The sequence below is a fragment of the Pholis gunnellus genome, assembly GCF_910591455.1.
Source record: "Pholis gunnellus genome assembly, chromosome: 21".
NCBI classification, from domain to species: Eukaryota; Metazoa; Chordata; class Actinopteri; order Perciformes; family Pholidae; genus Pholis; species Pholis gunnellus.
Window position 1 is genome coordinate 4,674,610 of NC_136548.1, and position 18,690 is coordinate 4,693,299.

An 18,690-nucleotide genomic window follows, 5' to 3' on the forward strand; every position below is an offset into this window, starting at 1 on the left:
TTACGGATCATATTTTATTGCTATTGAAGCACTTCCTTCCAAACTAATAAGTCTTCTACTGACCAGTCCTTTAGTCAACTCCATGTGTTTTCTTTGCGGGTGAGACATTTTCATGAGACCTCTGGGGTTCCTTTTGTCCCACGCACACAGTGAGCTTCCTCTCTCTTTTCCTTTCGAAAATAATTTGGAGGTTGCAAGTAAACTAAACCCAACGTTTAAATCTCCCACTCTCATTACAGCGCCTCCACCACCACAAGAGGAGCTGACACCCATCCAGGCTGCAAGCGGCTGCACCCCGCTCATGTCTCCTCTTTATGTCAACGTGGAGGTGAGAAATAAGAGGAGCAGGGGAATCTGAGCTTTGATCACAAAAAATATTGTTTTAACTGATGACTAACAAGGAATTCATATTGTTAAGCTTCAAGATCATATTTTTTTTTAATTTTTTTATCTTGCTGTAGAGTTCAGGGCCGAAAGTGAAAACACGCTTTAATCCAATTAGATCCGTCCGAATATCTTCATACCATACATCTTGTATGGAGTTTATAGGCCATGGTGCAAGCCATGTAACTTTAAAAACAACCATAGAATATGAGACTGAGAGAAGAGCCAGGCTGCTGCTTTTTAAGTCCGCTGGAAATTAAGATAAAAAATCTTGATGTCAATTACATAAAATGTAAAAAAAATGTGCCTGACAGAGAATATCATAACATTTCTACGAAGAAAAGGTCTTATTCTTGCCATGCTGAATCATTTCCACATACTAAACCGGCAGGTTTAAAACACATGACCACTTGTGTGCGCAACGCTGCCAATTCCATTATTTCACGCGTTACTAGAGGTAATAAATTCCTCAGGGAAGCTCTGATCTTCCTCTTCTGTTGCTGCTGTGGTGTCCCTGCTTGTTCACTGGTCGAGGTACCGTGTGTTGTGCGAGTTCTAAACCGAAAACCAACAGACAACACTTCTGATCTGGCGTAAATCGTATCTGGCTGTACGACATCTGCATGTGACGTGAGCCTTTAGATTGCCCCCTCTTTCAGCCAATCAAATGCTAGCAAGCTAGGTTGTCTCCAAGAGGTAGATTCTGCGAGGGCACATCGGAATTATCTAATATATGCAAACCGACACCTTTGGGGAAAAGACTATCGCCATACCTGTTTAGACTGGTTTGGGTAACAACTCATGTCCTAGGCCTGCTTTTACATTTGTACTTTTTGTTTTTGTGCATTTTAATGTAAATTATTGGCCCTTATATGGTCACATTGTGCTTTTTATGTTTGTAATTCTGCTCGTTTGGTCTGTGAAAAGCGCTTTATAAATACATTTTACTTACTTACTTACTTACAAAGAGCGACCATCCAAAGATCAAAGCACCTCTCTGGCTGCAAACTGCTCACACTTATACATTTATTTCACTTACCGATACACACTGTACAGATGAAATGTACAAAATGAACAAGAGAAGAAATGCTGGAATGTTGATGAATGTAGAGGTCAGTGGTGGGCAAAGAGAGGGAAAGGAGAGAGGGAGAGGCACAATTCACACACATGGTTCTAGTTAGTGGACTCCCATTACGGACAATGTGGTCTGGAAGAAACTTTACATTTCACAGTCTAAGGGCATTTTCGAGACACTTCTGCCCGTCACTGAAAGGTCGCTTTCAGTCATTTTATACATGGATAATACACACTGTGCAACTACATACATAAGACCAACAATGGAAAATTGGAATGGTGACAAATAGAGGTCGATAGTGGTTTGAATTGAAATGTAACATATGGGCAGGGGAACAGAGAAGGTCAAAATCCACAAACACCAGCTTGCTGTAACAATGGGTTGTAAATGTGCGTTCCTGTACTGTGTTTATTTGGAGTTTTAAAGTGTTACCTAGCTGGCAGCCATATTGGAAGTCAGCTCAGCTGCTGATTGAGGCTACAACACACTATTTGACTCTTTCTGCATTTTCTAACAATGGATAACTTCTGTCTTTTTGTGACTGGAAACTATTTTATCACACGAATCCAATAAATGTCATGTGTGAATCAGCTGTTAGCCATAGTCGCGACGTAGTACTACATAATTCTAAATATCACATATAAGTACTTAAACGTTTTAGAGAAGAGTCGATTCATTTTACTCATTAACTAAATACTCTCTAACTGCCAGCTGGTTTCGCTGGTTCAGCTTAGCTAGCTTAAAGTTTGACAATAAAGGGCCAACACATGCACTTCAGCAGCCATTCAGTGTTAAGTAAGTCTTGTATTTGTCAAGGGCTCCATCTGCATGGATAACTCCACATTAGATAGTGGAAGTCTTGGGGGAAGGGAGGGATCCGGTGCCTTTGTGTCTGGGTTTCAAGTTCACTGTTTGAAAAACTCTCCTTTGCTTTTCCATGCCTGAATCCAGAGGATCATTAAATGGAAAAAGAGGCTTAAGCAATTTTACGCTCAGATTCGCTCGGAAAGTGAGAAAGCAAGGAGACCGCTCGAAGGTATGTGGGATTACAGTCGATGTGTACACTAAGACTTATGGCATTAATCTGAAATTGTCCAGACACAGGTCTTAAATTTGTCCCCGTTTGTAAATCAGGTGTCACGATTGTTTGCGGCCTTTTGGATTATATAAAAAATAATAAAGTACATGCCTTTGTGTAAGGCCTCCAAAGATGTTTAGCCTTCATCTAACTCCACCTTTGTATGTATATGTTCATGTGTCGCTAACAGCCTGTTAAGTTGATGTTGGCACCAGATGAAACGGCTCGCATGGTCTCAGTACTTCCTATGGGGGGGGGCTAATTGCTACTTTAATATCAACTCTGTGGAGTTGTGGTCATTATAAACTGCAGTCTGACACACAGACACACACTGAACTTGTGATGCAGATAACGCTGGGAACACACTAGACGTAAATCAAATCTGAAAAATGCATTGGTTCACATCCATAACAACGGATGTCGTGAATTTGCTTTGTATCTCCTTCGTGGATCAGTTTTCTCTAGATGGGGTTTCCCACGATTGAGTTTAACTGGCGGACTTAAGAGATGTTAAAGACTTAAGGATATCACAGGAATCAGTACGGGCTATCTAAAATAATTTGTATATTTGTAGGCTATTTCAAGAATTAGTTTGTCATTTTGGGAATTAGCATAGATGAGAGATCCATAACATCGGTACATCAAGCATGAAGCTAGAGCCGGGAGGCAATTAGCTTAGCTTGGGAAAATGGGATACACAGCTAGCATCATTTTTTTCCAAAGTAAAAAAATACGCCTCTAGAGCCCACTAATAAACAAATTGTATAATTTGTTGTATCCATACACATACAGACATCTACAAATAAACACTTTGTGGTTGAGGGAGTTTCTGTACATTCATCTTTTTTTTTTACGGTAAACAACAACCGCAGGCGTTCACCAAGAAACAGTTACAGCACCCATTTCCCTAGTCATGTTAGCCAGCAAGCTAGCTAGAGACAGGGCAGCTGTATTCCCAAGCTTCCACTCTTTATGCTAAGCTAAGCTAATCACCTCCTGGTTCACTATACTTAACGCACAGACATGAAAGTGGTAAAAACTGCCTGATCTAATCTTTGGCAAGAAAATGAATAAGCATTTCCTAAAATATCTGTTTGATGTGAATGGGAGGGCTTCGATTAGCCTGCAAAGTCAAATCTCCGATCTCCAATCCGATTGTCACGATGGACAAATCTGGTCTAAATCAGCACAATCTTCTATTGTGTTCCTAGTTTAAGCGACACATGATTCAAACATGGAAATACGCCAGTAAAGAAAACATTTCCTTTTGCATCCCGGTCTCATAAAAAGAAGCCATACCAAAGAACATACAACATCATATGTACAATTGGGTCATAATTGTGAGACATTACACATGTTGCCCTTCACAAAGCATTTGAATACAAAATAATACAGACTATAAATAGACAGACTTTTTACATGAGGCACAGGTATTAGTGGTGTTTGTGTGTGTTTATCTCATAGCTGCTGCTCCCCAAACAGAATCTGGGCGTACACGGTGCCGCTACACGACGCCTTGCTTTCCGGAATTGGCTTCACTAGATCCAGCTCTGCGTAGGTCAGATTCTCCTCCACTATCTTCGGCTGGAGACGGAGGAGGAAGATGGCAGAGGAAAATAATGATGGAGGAGGGGGCGGGGGCAAAGGAAGGGAAGTGGTATCGTGGTTAGAAAATGAGCAGGGAGGTTGAGAGAGATTCTTTTTATGAAGAACTCCATCATTAATTCTAAACTAGAGATTTGCCAGTGTATGAATACAGATGATAAATCTTTTAAACTTGTAAACAGCAGTTAAGGCAGGCAAAGAATGGCAGACTCCAACAATGTTGCTGTTTTCCTCTCGTCTCTCCATGGTTTCGGCTTTACAGCATTGGTTTGGTACATGTGAGCAGGTTTTGTGCAGACGTCAGCTTGCAGGATTCTTGGGTCGAGGTTGTCAAAATTCAATCAACTCTTGCCACATTCTTTGCCATTAAAAAGCCAAGTTGCCACAAAGTCACTTCATTCCAGTGACAATTTAAACCAAATTAAACCTGGGTTATGTGGCACAGTTTATGACATTTTCTGGTACTTTTGATTGCATGTATTCCTGTCACCTGCTGGTTGTGCTTCATTATATTTGGCTACAATAAAGAACGAGGATCTAGTAAACAACGTATGAAAAGGTCATGCACAGAACTCACCAACACTACTTTCCTTGGTTGTGGTTTTAAAAGTTTGGGTTTCCGTGTTTTGTCTCCAATGGGTGCTGCAGGGACAAAACAAAGGTCAATGGTTTTGCAGAGATCTGTTGAGCAAATATAATGTGTATCTATGTATGCCTCCAACATCAATTAATATTATTTAAGAAAGTAACATCAGTTGCACAAAACAAGGTCAGCACAGAACACTTCGAACTTCAGGGATTTGAGAGCTCTACCACATCGTGTCGACCATTACGATGGTACCTAACTCCAAATAACTTTCAAAATGTTTTCTGTTTTTAGCTTCTAGTGAAAAAAAGGATGAATTACATTCCTCATGCTGCCCCATAACTCAGGAGGTTATATGTGGAAGGGGCGGATGTTGACCTCGAATGCCAGCACATATTCATGTTTGGAAAGCAAAGCGGAACAAAATGAACCAAGAGAGTAAACCTCAGTGTGGACTGATGCTCATGCTCAGCTATTTCTGTTGGTGACTTCGAAGGAGTATATAATCCTGCAAAAATATCTGATTCGAAAGGATGTACAATAAAGGAGCTACTTTGAGCTACCGATGACAAAACTGTAGGTGTGAATGCACCCAGAGACTCATATGTACCTTTTGCTGGTATCTCTGGTGGTATCTCCTCTTGGTAGTCTCTGCTCCTTTTCTTCCTGTACCTCCTCTCCTTCTTAGGCAGAGCGGGAGACACATTGACCACACTGGTGACTGTCTCTCCTGAGCTGGAATGAGACCCGATTATCAGAGTGATTACCCGAGTGTTCGTTTGCTTTTATGGCAATGTGTGAGGCTGTCACCCTGAAAATCTTACCTGTTCTGAGGGCTTTTGACCAAAAGGTAATTATCTGCAGAGATACGACACATTTAGAAACATGATAACAGGTATGGAGATAAAGGTTACTGTGCTCAAGCAAACTTCTAAATTGAGTTAAGAAACAGGATCAACGGTCAAAGGTCATGGGAGCGTTATCTTGATGTTGCAGCTTACCTTTTAACCTCTGCTTCCTCTGTATGTACTGGCAGGTCACTGTCACCGTGAACATGCACATACACAGCAAACCCACTGAGCAGATCAGCACTGCACACAGATACACATCTGAAAAACAAAAACATGAACACACACATCAGCCTCATGTCTGCTGCTCATACACAATACAATGAAACAAAAAGAACATGTTTTGCTGAGCTATTTAAGGCACTATGCTATATCCTTTGGTTTGGGCTATTTTTTTGCCTGCCAAGGACAGTGCGAGTCCACCACAAACACACACACACACACCTACATGCAATCATGCGTTAAACATATGACGTCTTACCTTCAAACAAACTCCACAAGCTTTCTTTGGCCTTGGTGGCCGGTACGACATGCACTACATGGAGAAAGAGAGAGAGAGAGAGAGAGAGAGAGAGAGAGGAGAAGCAAGTTAAGTCCACTGTCATCACTGTGGCGTCCCCGCCGCCTGATTGCACCCTGGCTAGAGTTTAAATAAAGCTAATTGTAGGAAGACAACGGGCCGAGACTGGACTCCTCCCTGCTCGATGGTGTCTCTGAATCACAGTCCAGAGGCTTCATCATTAACCTTTGCTGACCGTCGGCCCTCACCTTCAAAACAAACTGTGGTGGTGAAACATCATTTTTTTCTCCTTTTGGTAACCTCAACCACATGTACATTCAAATATTGACAGGCACATTCAGATCACAGCCCGTTTTATACAGGCATGAATCAGGCTTTCTAAAATTGAGAATACTGAGTCCCCCCGTTTGCAATGGCAGTAAGTCAAATTCAGCTAACAAGTACTATCTTGGAGAACAAAAAGACAGATGAAGACGGATTGCATTGGTGTAATATAACATAGTTATTGATTGTCAGATACCTTTTAAAAACAAAACACAGTAGGTATTTCTCAGGGTGCAAAAGCACAAGCTGCCAGCTAAATGACAGACTGTCACACAACAGCTGTTGTATATTGCTATCTGGCCGTCTAATTGTGATCTTTCATATCGGCATTTCCGCAATGGGCGACCAAAAATGTACTCTTGCAGTGTGTGCAGAATGCAGCATTAATGTGCGCGGGTATTTTACAAAGACTTTAAATTACTATATTATTATTATTGTGTTGAAAACTGGGACAATTTGGTGGTGAATATGGAAACCGGGACATTTGAGTGTTTCACAGATATTTGTCGCGGCTCTGGAGACCCAGCTTGAAACAGGGACAACTCCGGGCGTCTGGGAATGCAACAAAGATCCCAGGAATTGAACGGTGGATGCTGCGGCACAAAATAGGATTGTTAATAAGCATTGACTGGATAATCTGTGTTTGAGGGATTCGATTTAAATAGTGTTTTCGCGTCACCATGTCAGTTTTGGTAATGACTTACTGCACATTTCAGCAGAGTAGATGAACGATACGCCCCAAAATATAAAATATGAGCACCAGTGGGGAATCAAAGGCATGCGATTGCAGCATCACGCTGTGTAATGAGAATCCCAGCTATGTGGCTGAGGAAATTTGTTTCCCAAACTCAACCTGAAATCTCGCCTCACGAAGTCACTCGTTTCTCCGACCCATGTGACCACAGCAGTCTTAACGCCGCTGTACTCTTGCTGAGCTGAAGTGACACCCGCCAGGCCATCTTGAAATACCCCAAAAACCACCAGAGGCTGACGACAGGCAGGCTCGCCATGCCGGCTGGAGACTTTCCCACAGGCAGACTTGTCACGCTGGCTGGCTGGCAAACTTGCTATGAGCATGCTTCAGATGATCCCAAAACAATGTCTGCACTGTAGGAGCTATTACGTGGATCCTCCTTGCATGCATTGATCCTGCGTTAGTACTTTAGACAAGTCTTTATGTACAAAAGTAAGAGTAAGAGTATCAATACCTAAAGCTCTAAAAAACTAAAGTGCAACTCCACTATGTCTTTCAACGAACACGTAACCAAAAAACGTCACAAAAAACTCTTGTATGTCAAATCAGGTCCTTTTGGGATTAATTTCTTGGAGTAGTACTTGAGCAAATGAGGCATTGGCAATTCCTCCATCTGTAGATGAATGAAAGGAGGAGAAGCTATTTCCTGCTAGTGATAGGGGAATTGACATGTAAGGAAGTAGATGCGCAATAAAAGTTAAAACCATAACTGAACATTTTGGACTGAAGCTGTGGGAACATTCGAACCATGAATTAAAAAGTCCCAAAACACTACACAAGCTGTGGGATGTTTAGTTAAACAGCCTGCAGTTCAGTTTCTTCAAAATGCTGCATCATGCTAATACCTCTCTGGACAAACTACTAACTTTCCTACAGGATAACATTGAAACTAAATTTCTCTACCAGCAATAACAGGGTATCCCTTCTACCAAGCTGCTGACAGTGCACCACTTCTTTCATGTTAAACGATGCCAGTTCAGAAAATAAAATGCACTATGCAGCGGTGCCTTTTGGCCAAAGAGGTGAATTTTCCTTGGAGCTCTAATTTGATCCCTCTCTGCTGTGAACTGGCTCTCAGTTATCAGTTGTTGTTTTTAAACCAAGGTGCTTGATATTCAAGCACCTTGGTTTTCAAGCTTCTTTCAATACTTTCCTTAATCCTTTTCTCTAGACTGTCTCCATCAGTGAAACCACTAACCCTAAAGAACTGGTTGTGGATTATTACGTACCTTTTGCAAAATATTTATTTTGCAAAATATGAGAGGGTTTGTCTTTTAAAAGGTTTAGGACTGTGCTAAATCAAAGCCTATATGCTTACAGGACAACGTGAGGTGAAAACACAGAATATCAGATTCACTCACCAAGCCCGGCTTTTAGGACTTTCAAAGATCGCCACCAATCACAAATATAAATCAGAATGACACGAACAAAAGAAGAGGAAAAGACGAGAGACGAGAAAACGGGCAAAACAGTCACATAAACTTGATTCATATTTGATCAGCGCTGCCTAGTTTGACAGTTTGGTCGTTGATGAGCTTCACGAGCAGTGATTGACAGCTGCGTTAGAGACTCCTCGGCTCTGATTGATTGGATTTTCCTCCAGCGGGCCGTGAAATCGTTTTAATGCCAAAAGGAGCCAGAGGAACCGGATTTTTTCACAGGCTAAATTGTGCCACTGTCAGTGAAAGTTATTTTTATTAAAGCTGTTTTTTCTGAACACAATTTTTATATTTTGTTAAGAATATCTATGTGTTAGCCCGATGAATGTTACAGTGACTCATCAGTGATCTACATTGCTTAGTTTGGCTGTTGTTTTTGGCAAAGCTTATGTGAAAGGCATGTTCTATATGACAACGCCAACATTGTAGTGTTCCCTTTTTTTTCTATTACCATCATTATCCATGAAAATCTTAAAACCACCAGTGTATGTAGGTAATAGTAACTATCTGTAGCATCTACAGCAGCATAAACACTGTCTCGCTGTGCAGTTTCTGAGTGAAATCATGTACTAAACAGACTTTCTCCCCCTTGTTTGAAATGGCAGCTGATATAATTCAAAGGCCTGCCCTTCTTTCACAGCAAATGAATCACAGCGTACATCTCAATAACATCTCTGACGTTTATATGGTGTTTTTGCCACGGGTTCTGTGCAGCTCTGTCAGTGCGGCAGCTGTGCATGTTGGATTAATCAGAAACGGGATAAATCTGGTGTACTGTAAGCCATTAAACTGGCTTTTATCCCCAACAAAATGGCTTCTTTTTAAAGCAACTTTTGAATGGCTGAAGACTACACCAGACTACAGTGGAAGTATTCAAACACACTACTTTTTGTTCGTCCAAACCACAGAGTTGCATTCATTTGCACACTGTTTCAGATTTGAGGCTCTTTTTTTGTCCCCCAACAAACCAAATCCTGAAAACATCAATACACAGACTGGAGTGAATAAACCTCTGTGTCTTCAGCATCGACTGAGTCAGTCACTGCTCTGATTTACTGTATTATAAATGGCTCGAGACAAATGTAAGTACACAGCAACCTTGTGTGTCTTAACAAAGCTTTGAATAGTTCGCCCTTTAACTTCCTGCTGTCTCTTTTCTTCTAACAATTAACATCATTCAGTACATTTTACTCACTGTGTCCCTACTATGGTGATTAACACAGGCCCTTTTCTGTTGGCTTCTTAAAAACAAACCTCTACAGCGATGTTTGTGACCCAAGAACTGCAATATTTCTGATTTTGCCATGTTCTTGCTATACTTAAACCCATGCCACACCTCTTGGAAGCGCTCATGTTAACTTGCAGTCGCCCACATGTGTTATAGAAATACCCACGAGTTCGGTTTGTTTATGCCAGGAGGAGGCTGTGTCCACACTGTGCTCTGCCTTCAGTTTTTCTACCGAAACCCTCTGACCTCTATGGATGTGTTTATTATAGCAGCAGTAAGTAGAGTAATGGGATTTTTTGTGAGATTGTGGAAACACCTGGTCACCTAATGTTATCTGACCGCAGGAATTCCAACACTTTGACGTCGCAAAGGCACACATTTGTGCACATAAAGGCTCAGTCATCTGCTGTTTGTAATGTGAAGTGTGGACCAGGAGCGACGGTCCCAGAGGGGCTTTAACTCCTCAGCTGTGTAGCTGATGTTTATCATAGATGTCAACTGTTGGTGTGGATACTGGGAAGGAATACCACCGCCTGCTGGGTCGCTGGGCAGCGCAGTGAAGTTTTCCAGTGTTGATGGCCAGTTATATGGCTCAATATAAAAATAATTACTCAATCTAGATTCTGGGCATTGTTTTGTATTAGGAACTCTTAGTTCATATGGTGACAAAATTGAATACTTTACCTTTGAGTTCATTTTGTTTTCCATATTTAAATGGGCTGGTTTATAACAGTCTGCATGATAAACAGGTGGTATGAAGTTTTAAAGATGTGGGCATTTACCAGACAGGAAGGGCCTAAAAAAGGATGCTATTCAGTTGCATTATGGGAAATGTAGGATCCAGCATTTTTTCAAGTTAAACTCACACTAGGAACTTAAAGTCAGAATATCTTGGGCTGTGGTGCTTTGATTTTGACCATTCTTTTTGTAAATCGGTCTCTTGCAATTCGCCCAACTTTATAGAGGTACAATCGTAAATTGGTCGAGTGCAGCTTTAACAGATTTTTACCTGGATATTACAACCCCGTATCAACCAAAAACTGTCTACCTTCCGCTCCAAGAGGACACCGTTTACCACAGTTTATTCTTATATTTATGACTATTTAGAATAAACGTTTCCGGAGTAGAGTCACTCAGAATTATTTTGTTTCTAAATTTGTTCTTTTGCTGTTGTAAATAAAAAAATCGATCTAAAAACTAATGAATAGAGTATTCAAATTGCTAGAGGCTGCAAAGCTGTGTTTGAAAGTACTCTCAACAGCCTGCTGCTACAAGGGAGGTATTTCGGGCTTTCTCTCAACCCAATTGTGTAATAAAAAAAAATGATGGGGCTTTATTTTCTACATGTATTGCTATTCGTGTCGTAATTGCAGTATTCATTCAGAAATGTCGCAGTAGGCTTCTTTATTAATATCTCTGAAACCACAATGGACTGCACTTCCTTGGATTAAAATAGCTCTCCACATCCTTGACCACGAGAGGAAGACAGCTGCCCACTCGACTGCCACTGCAGACAAACATCAGGACTTCACCTTCACAACTATCTCTTGTTCCAATTCTGCTGAGTCTCTCTGGACTCTGTCTGTTCTACATTCGGGAGGGAAAACTCCATGTCTAGGCCAATGTCAACAGGACTGCGTGTCTGCCCGGGCCCAGACTTGGCCAGGGACACCCTGAAAGTCACAGCCTGTAGGAACACTTCCATGGAAAATGTGGTGTGCAACGTCTAGTGTTGTTCAACACTGACAGTAGGCACTAATATGAACTGTCTTTAGATTGTTGCAGGGATTAAACTTTGTCCTGCACTCATTCCTAAAATAAACCACTAAAACACACTGAACCAATTTCACATAAATGCCTCTCCAACTGCTTTCTGCTGATCTTCGATGTGACACAGCACTGACCAAATCTACAACCAAGCCATTAGGGTTTCTACATGTTCTGCTATAAATGCTTGGTGTTGTCTCTGGGATAAATGTGACACATTTCCAGTCAGTTACAAATAGTTAGAAACAAATCTGGATTAGAATTAGCATCACCATTCACAAAAAAACAAACTTCATCTGCAAAAGCAAACACAAAAGAGGACGTCCCACTTACAAATATAGACATCTGCCCCCACTTCCGCACATTGTACAGAGGCGAAGCCAAAATATCCTCAATATTAGAGCTGAAAGAATCTGATCGGGAGGCTGGAAACGCGGTTTAGAGATCGTACACCCCCCCCCCCCCCCCAAGTCAATTAGCAGCCGAGCACAGCAACAGTTTGTTGGTGAGAGAGAATCCCAGCTGTCAATCATGACGTCACACCCACCTTTTATTGCATAAAAAACAAGTCTGAACATACAGCAGCGTGATAAGAACTACCTTAAATTACAGAAGCCGTCTTTGGGGAAGAATTATTTGACGTGTGGTTGGATTATTTAGTGAGGACCATGTCCCATTCGTTATAATGGAGGGGGGATTTAAGACCCATACTGCAGCCATCAGGGGGCTATCAAGATTAATTTGGGGAGCTGTCATATCATCCATCTTTAAAGTCAATGCCTAATCCCTTCTCCTGAATTGTCATTGTCTAATCAATAGCAACTGTAACTAGGCACATTTGGTCTGTCAGGCTTTGCATTTGTCTTTTTTTTCCAGCCTTTCCAAAACCCACAAACACAAGAGCAAAAGTGTAAAGGATACATTTACCAGTGTGTTTACCTGCTCTTAGTTTGCAAATGTTAGCAAGTCGTTATAAAACCCAGACAGGAAAACTACGACAAGCACTCCCCACTTTGTGAAAGCCAGTCCTGGATGCTATCAGAATTTAGGTTAACATAACCAGCTCTGCATTTTTTTCAATCTTTTCAAGCTAAATCACACATATGCATATTTAAGACCACTTTTACAAGCTTCTGATTTTGAACGAGACAGCAGGAAACACTAGAATTTCAGTTTGAGATCACGTTTTCATCATCGTCGTCATTTCAGCTGCCCAATTGATGCTTGCATGGCTTTAAATAAGAAAACCAGCTCTTGTGTAGCCTACCTCTACGTCTATCTAAAATTGGGGACCCTTTGTTTAAAAATATTGTGTGGTAAACCTGCCCTTATTATCATTGCAAAGTGCACATTTTGGAAGGAGAGAAAGCTTGACATAGGCTACGTGAAGGGAAAATTCTCAGCACTTTTAAAGTGTGTCTGGTTATATGAAAGTGACGGGATTTCTGGGCAGTATCTGGTACCAGTAGATTTGTCATCCGTTCCGTTGTGTGAATGTCTCATGTGCCAGCGGTGGCATTGAATGAAACCTCACATTTTCTTTGCTCACTCTCCAAGCTCATCGACTCAGTCAAAGCCGCGACTCATTGCGATGGAGGATCCTTTTATCTGCAGACTTGCTCCCAACCAATGACATTTCCCCTCCCAAATCAAAAACAGGACAGCGCTTTTGCTCCTTGAATCCACTTCACTGCCTCATCAGCCAGATGGATAACATCATCCAGTTGTGGTTAAAGAAAGTGCTACTACTGGAGATGCAGAACTGCTCCCCTAAGACAAATAGTTTTTTTCTGCTATCTTCAGTGTATTGTTATCACAAGTTTGGCTTACTTGGGGCTCTTCTTTAGGTCAGCAAGCCTATAAACATTGCCCAATTTGCTTTAAACTGACATTTTGAGAGATGTGGCACAAAGAGCCCCTTCCCTCTCCTTCAGATCCAGTCATATTCTATAATTTTGAGTTCTAAATGACCTTATGAGATAGTTATTAAAAGGGCATCCAAGCTTTATCAGAAACGCCTCAAACACAGCTGGAAGCTGCTCAATAGCTTTCTGTTGCTGGCCGTGGAAGATCTCTGCAGACCAACCTGGCATCTGTGTGAAACGTTTTTGCGGCTTCAGTATTATCAAAACAGCATTTTCACATTGCTTCTGTTGTGGTTTCAGAAATAGCTGTTAAGTCACCGCCCTGCACCATCAAAAGCAGTGATGTCATTCTGTGAGAAACTGGGCTACAGCCACTGGTTTCATCTACCAAGTGTGAATTGGAGAAGCCCACTTACCAGATGTTCCCCACCTTTTTTGGCTCAAGACCCCAAACTTATTCCCAACTCCACTTATTCAATACAATAAAATGTCTTTGCTATTGATACTTTTCAAATGAATGACAGGAATCGTGACGTCTATGCTACTTAAGAGTCCTTGAGCACAGTGGACACTGATATTTGTTTAAACTCACTCATATGTCTTCATTATGTGCATACAAAAATATATATTATTTCCTATTTTTGTGTTTCCTCAAGTCAAGTGACACATCATACAACCTGTGTATCATTTATTAATGAGATTTTTTGGTCGAACTGGTGAGAGGCAGTGGTTGGTTTGCGTGAATTTGAGCTCTCTGTCCTGTTCTTCCATTGGTCCGAACTACCAAGATTTGATATTTTTGTGACGGACATGAAGCTGACGATGCATTTTGCGCTCTGTGAGGAAGCAAACTACAAACTAAACTACCATTCATTCCCTGTTTAAAACAAAAAGCTATAGGTCGGGCATTCGTTTCTGAAACTCTGTATGCACTATTTTTCCATTTACAAAGGTGTAAAGGTGGACACTTTTGCAACTCAACAAATGTTAAACAGTGTGATGCTGACAGACTGGTTGCTTGTTGAATCTTCAAAGTGATAAGAAAAGGCCCGGAAAAACCAAAACAGCAAGTTCCTCCCTTACCTCTGAGCTCAGTAGCGGCGGTGCGGTTGGATGAGGCCTTCCAGCGGTCCTGGTGCTTTCTAAACTCCTGCACCCGGCACATGTAGCGCCCCCGGTCCCCCTCGGACACATTCAAGATGACCAGGTCAAAAATCTTCCCCTGCTTCACCACCGTCAGCTTCAGTTTGGGCCACGGGAAACTCTTGGTGTAGTTGCCATAGAAACGGGCCTTCCTCATGTTGACGCGGGCGATGAGGAGTTCGTCCTCTGGCCGGTCCGTGCCCTCTGGCAGGAAGGTCCATTTCACCACTGGCAAAGCGGCGTTGCGGCGCCGCTGGGACACAACGCAGGAGAGAGTGACATTTTGACCCTCCTGGGCCACCGTGAAGGGAGAAGGGGTGATGGTGACGTTGATGGCCAAACACAAATCTGGAGAAGAATTACACAAGTCATTTTGGAACCATTTGTAGCACGTAATATTAAGATGTCTGGATTTGTTGGATGACTGGTGATCTCTTTTATATATCATACCCGATACTACAAATCCCTTATAAACTGAAAAAGATGTCAGAGAAGTGGATGCAGGGTATGTCTTAACCAAACACATGTGAGGCCATGCTCCTCTCTTGTTTTGACTGCATATTGGTTACATCAACCCTTTGATTTTGACTTTAAACACATTCAGCTGTTTTCTGTCTATCAATTGTTTTGTCTATGCCACAGAGCGTTGGCTACACTGTAAAAAAAAACCCCACCATGTCAAACCAAGTGCTGAAACTGAAACTGAATACTTTATTGACTTTGTTGGATTGTTATTTAGTTGTTCGAGTGTTAACCCCCCAGTGATTTAACTGAGAATTTAAATCCCAAAACAGTAGAATCCATACGTCCAGGTTTGGCAATGAAATAACAGCTTCTTAACTGTCTTCATTTGAGACATTTAGTGAACAGCGATACATTCATTTGGCTCATCGTTTTAAGCCTCAAGAACAAATGGCAAGTTCTGTCATTGAAATGGGATTATTCGAACTTTGAACTTGATTCCATTTTAAAACTGATTAACTTAATCTAATAAGTGGCAAATGCAAACTAGACAACATCTTGTGGTGGGAACCTAATGCCAAATCGGACCAGCGGCATAAAGTGGGGGGCCAACAGCCCCTCTTGGTCAGGCCGTGCCCATCTTCGAACATCAAACCATCATTTTGATCTCAACTATAAAGTCAACTGCATTTTGCACTGTTGCAGTGCCATAACGGTGACAAAATCTGTCCAGAGACTGACATATAAACCCCTGGCATAGTACTCAAAACCATCTCTGTAGTAGTTTCCAACAGTAGATGTCTCCGGGCCACATTTTGCCTTGATGACTCACACACGGTCGAACAAGTCGAAAACTATACCAGCGTTGCTTTTGCAGCTGGTAAATATTGAATGTTGACATTTTACAGCGTAAGACGCTGTGGCCCAAAAATTACAAGATATGCCTGTGGTTTAACAGGTCAGTGCAGTCGACAGCAGTCGACCAAACAATCTCCACTCAAGGTCGACTTACTGGCTTGCTCAGCAGATGATGATTGCTCAGTTGTCAGGAAACTGGAGATGTTCATACTAGACATAATTCTCATCATCTCAGTTTTATCATCTACTCTTTTTTTCGGGGCGAAGAGGTTTGTTCATTGGTACCGTTCGATGTTTCAGCCAACATGGACGGGAAGTCCTAGAAGTTCTCAGGATAAGTCGAAGGTATATCATCCTGTCACGGGATTCAGTTTGGGATTCACCATAGAATCATGCAGTTTAGACCAGTCTCTATAGATGGTGTCAAATCTGTGTCAAATGTGAGGGGGAAAATGTAATTGAAGCTTCAGCTTGTTTGAAATGTTCCCTATAATAAAAGAAGTACTTTGCATTAAACCTGGTATGCATTAAACGTCTCTAAAGTCTGACTGACTGACTTGTAAAAGCAGCGTGAAATAATAACAATCACCCCAACATTTGTAGTGAACGTTTTTTTTTAAGAAATAAAATCTTTATGTCATATCGTAAATCCATACGGTCCATATCTCGAATGAGGTTGTTGTTGCTCAACAGTCTGCTTCTCATCACGCTGACATACGTGTTTTCTTTTTTTTCCGCATGTGACGACATACGTCCGATGAATATTGAGGAACAAACTTCACCGCGGCATCTGTTGCGTGACCATATATCACTATACATTTTTCCCAACCGTGAGCAATTTTTAATGATAATAATAACCTGTTTCCACAGCACATAAACAATTTACTGTCACACAGCTCACTTTCAGCTCAAAACATAATTGAAAAGTTTTGTCTTTCGCTTAGGTTTTGAGTGACAGAACTAAACAAGAAAAACATAGCTGAGTGGTTGAAAAGTGTTGTCTCGGTGATCCATGTTGACTTTGAACTCTCAAACTGTTCAATCAAATCAGCTGTTTTGACATAGGATCACTGAAATCACCATGAATTGAATGTACAAGTGAAACAAAAGGCTTTGCTCCACTTCAAAAAGCACCAATTTTCACTTGTGGAACATCCTCTCATCTCTGCAAACAGACGCAACGTATATGAACGTGTTATTTTCATGCAAACATTACCCTGCAGTCTCTCTTGGGACTATGTTTATTCTAGACAGACTTTCTTATCTAGTGTTCTTCATCTCCTCACCCATCACCCCAATGTCCTCTCTGATTCTCAGATGTTTTCTGCAAAGCCTCGCTGAAAAACATTTTGTCTCCACCGCATCCACTTTGGTATGAAGCAAAATAAACTTTTCCTACCTCCAAGCAGTGCTCGAGTCAGGAGAGCGAAGACCACAGAGGAGATCTTCATTTTCCACGACTGCAGCCTCCATAAACTCCCAGTTAAATGCCTCTGAAGAAAAGAAGCGCCAGGTTTCCTCCTCCTCCTCTTCTTCTTCTCTGTTTTTTTTCCAAGCTGGGGAGTGTAATATGAAACATTGGACGCTCTGTTTCTACTCAGAACCTCCCTCCGCCCCTCCCCCCTCATGTCACACACAGTGAAAGCCCATTTGGCAGGCACACCAGCACACACACACACACACACACACACACACACACACACACACACACACACATACAAACACATGCATGTGCACAGACACAGACAGGTGAGCATTTGCGAGGACACACACACACGCACACACCTCTCCATCCGTCGAGTGAGTGGGAAATGTAATTTCCTGTGCAGGATGGAGGTGTGTGTGTGTGTGTGTGTGTGTGTTGTTGTTGAGATTGACGCCGAGCAAATCACACTTCCAGCTGTGGAGGACAGCGGGCGCAGACCAACGTCAGGGCTTTTATTTTGGAACACACACACACACACACACACAGACACATATGCTGACACAGGAGGAGGGGGTGGGTTGTAGTCTGATGGTGGGTGGGCATCTTTGTGGCCAGTGAAATGATGGAGAAGAACATTGTAAGGAGGTATATTCTGCATTCAAAGTTTCTAAATGATCCTCAAGTGTTAAACTCCTGTGGTCGCTCATCCTGCTTTCAAAATCGTGTTTGTTAAATTGTCGTGTCTGTATGTGTGTGTGTGTGTGTTTGTGTCTAAATCTATCTCCCTCATCTCTTGTCTCATGTAACAGGATCCCACAATGAATCCTTGTACAGCAGTCTGTCAGCTCAGGGTTTTTTCGGACACTTTGCTGGCTTTTATCAAACCTCAGAGAGCATGCGTGAAGATCTGGGGCACTTTTGATTTACGGGTAATAAAGGAGACGGCCCGCGGAGGCCTCATAAGTACTTCCAGTCCGGCGACATTTGACAAACACGGCTGTTCCCGTGTTCACAAAGAAGTCCCCACTTTACCAAAGCTCTATATCCAGCATTCAGCTCAAAACATGGTACAGAATTCACCAAATTCGGACTCTAAACACAGTGCAGGACTCCTTGCTCATGCATTTCTCCTGCTTATTATCAGGGAAGGGATTTTATCATTACTATGATATGAGACGTCATGACATTCTGTGCTAGCGCCACAGTATGTTATTGTCAAAGACTCCTCAGCACACAAGCTTTGGAAGATCGATGGAATGCTTGGGGGAAGGATGAAAACATTTGACATTTTGCACAAATATATTAAATGTATTTTAATCAATATCAAT

The 18,690-nt window shown here is 41.8% G+C and overlaps 1 protein-coding gene across 1 annotated transcript; it reads right to left on the reverse strand.

Annotated features, from left to right (window-relative positions):
- Positions 1-2,973: 2,973 nt before the first annotated feature.
- On the reverse strand, positions 2,974-17,387 carry vstm4b (V-set and transmembrane domain containing 4b; the record flags this gene model as incomplete). The annotated part of the gene is made up of 8 exons (XM_079182529.1): positions 2,974-4,121; positions 4,720-4,784; positions 5,339-5,463; positions 5,553-5,586; positions 5,730-5,837; positions 6,058-6,111; positions 14,557-14,964; positions 17,336-17,387. The coding sequence occupies 8 exons, from the start codon at positions 17,385-17,387 to the stop codon at positions 3,996-3,998; spliced, it is 972 nt and encodes a 323-aa protein (XP_079038655.1). The 3' UTR covers positions 2,974-3,995.
- Positions 17,388-18,690: the final 1,303 nt, after the last annotated feature.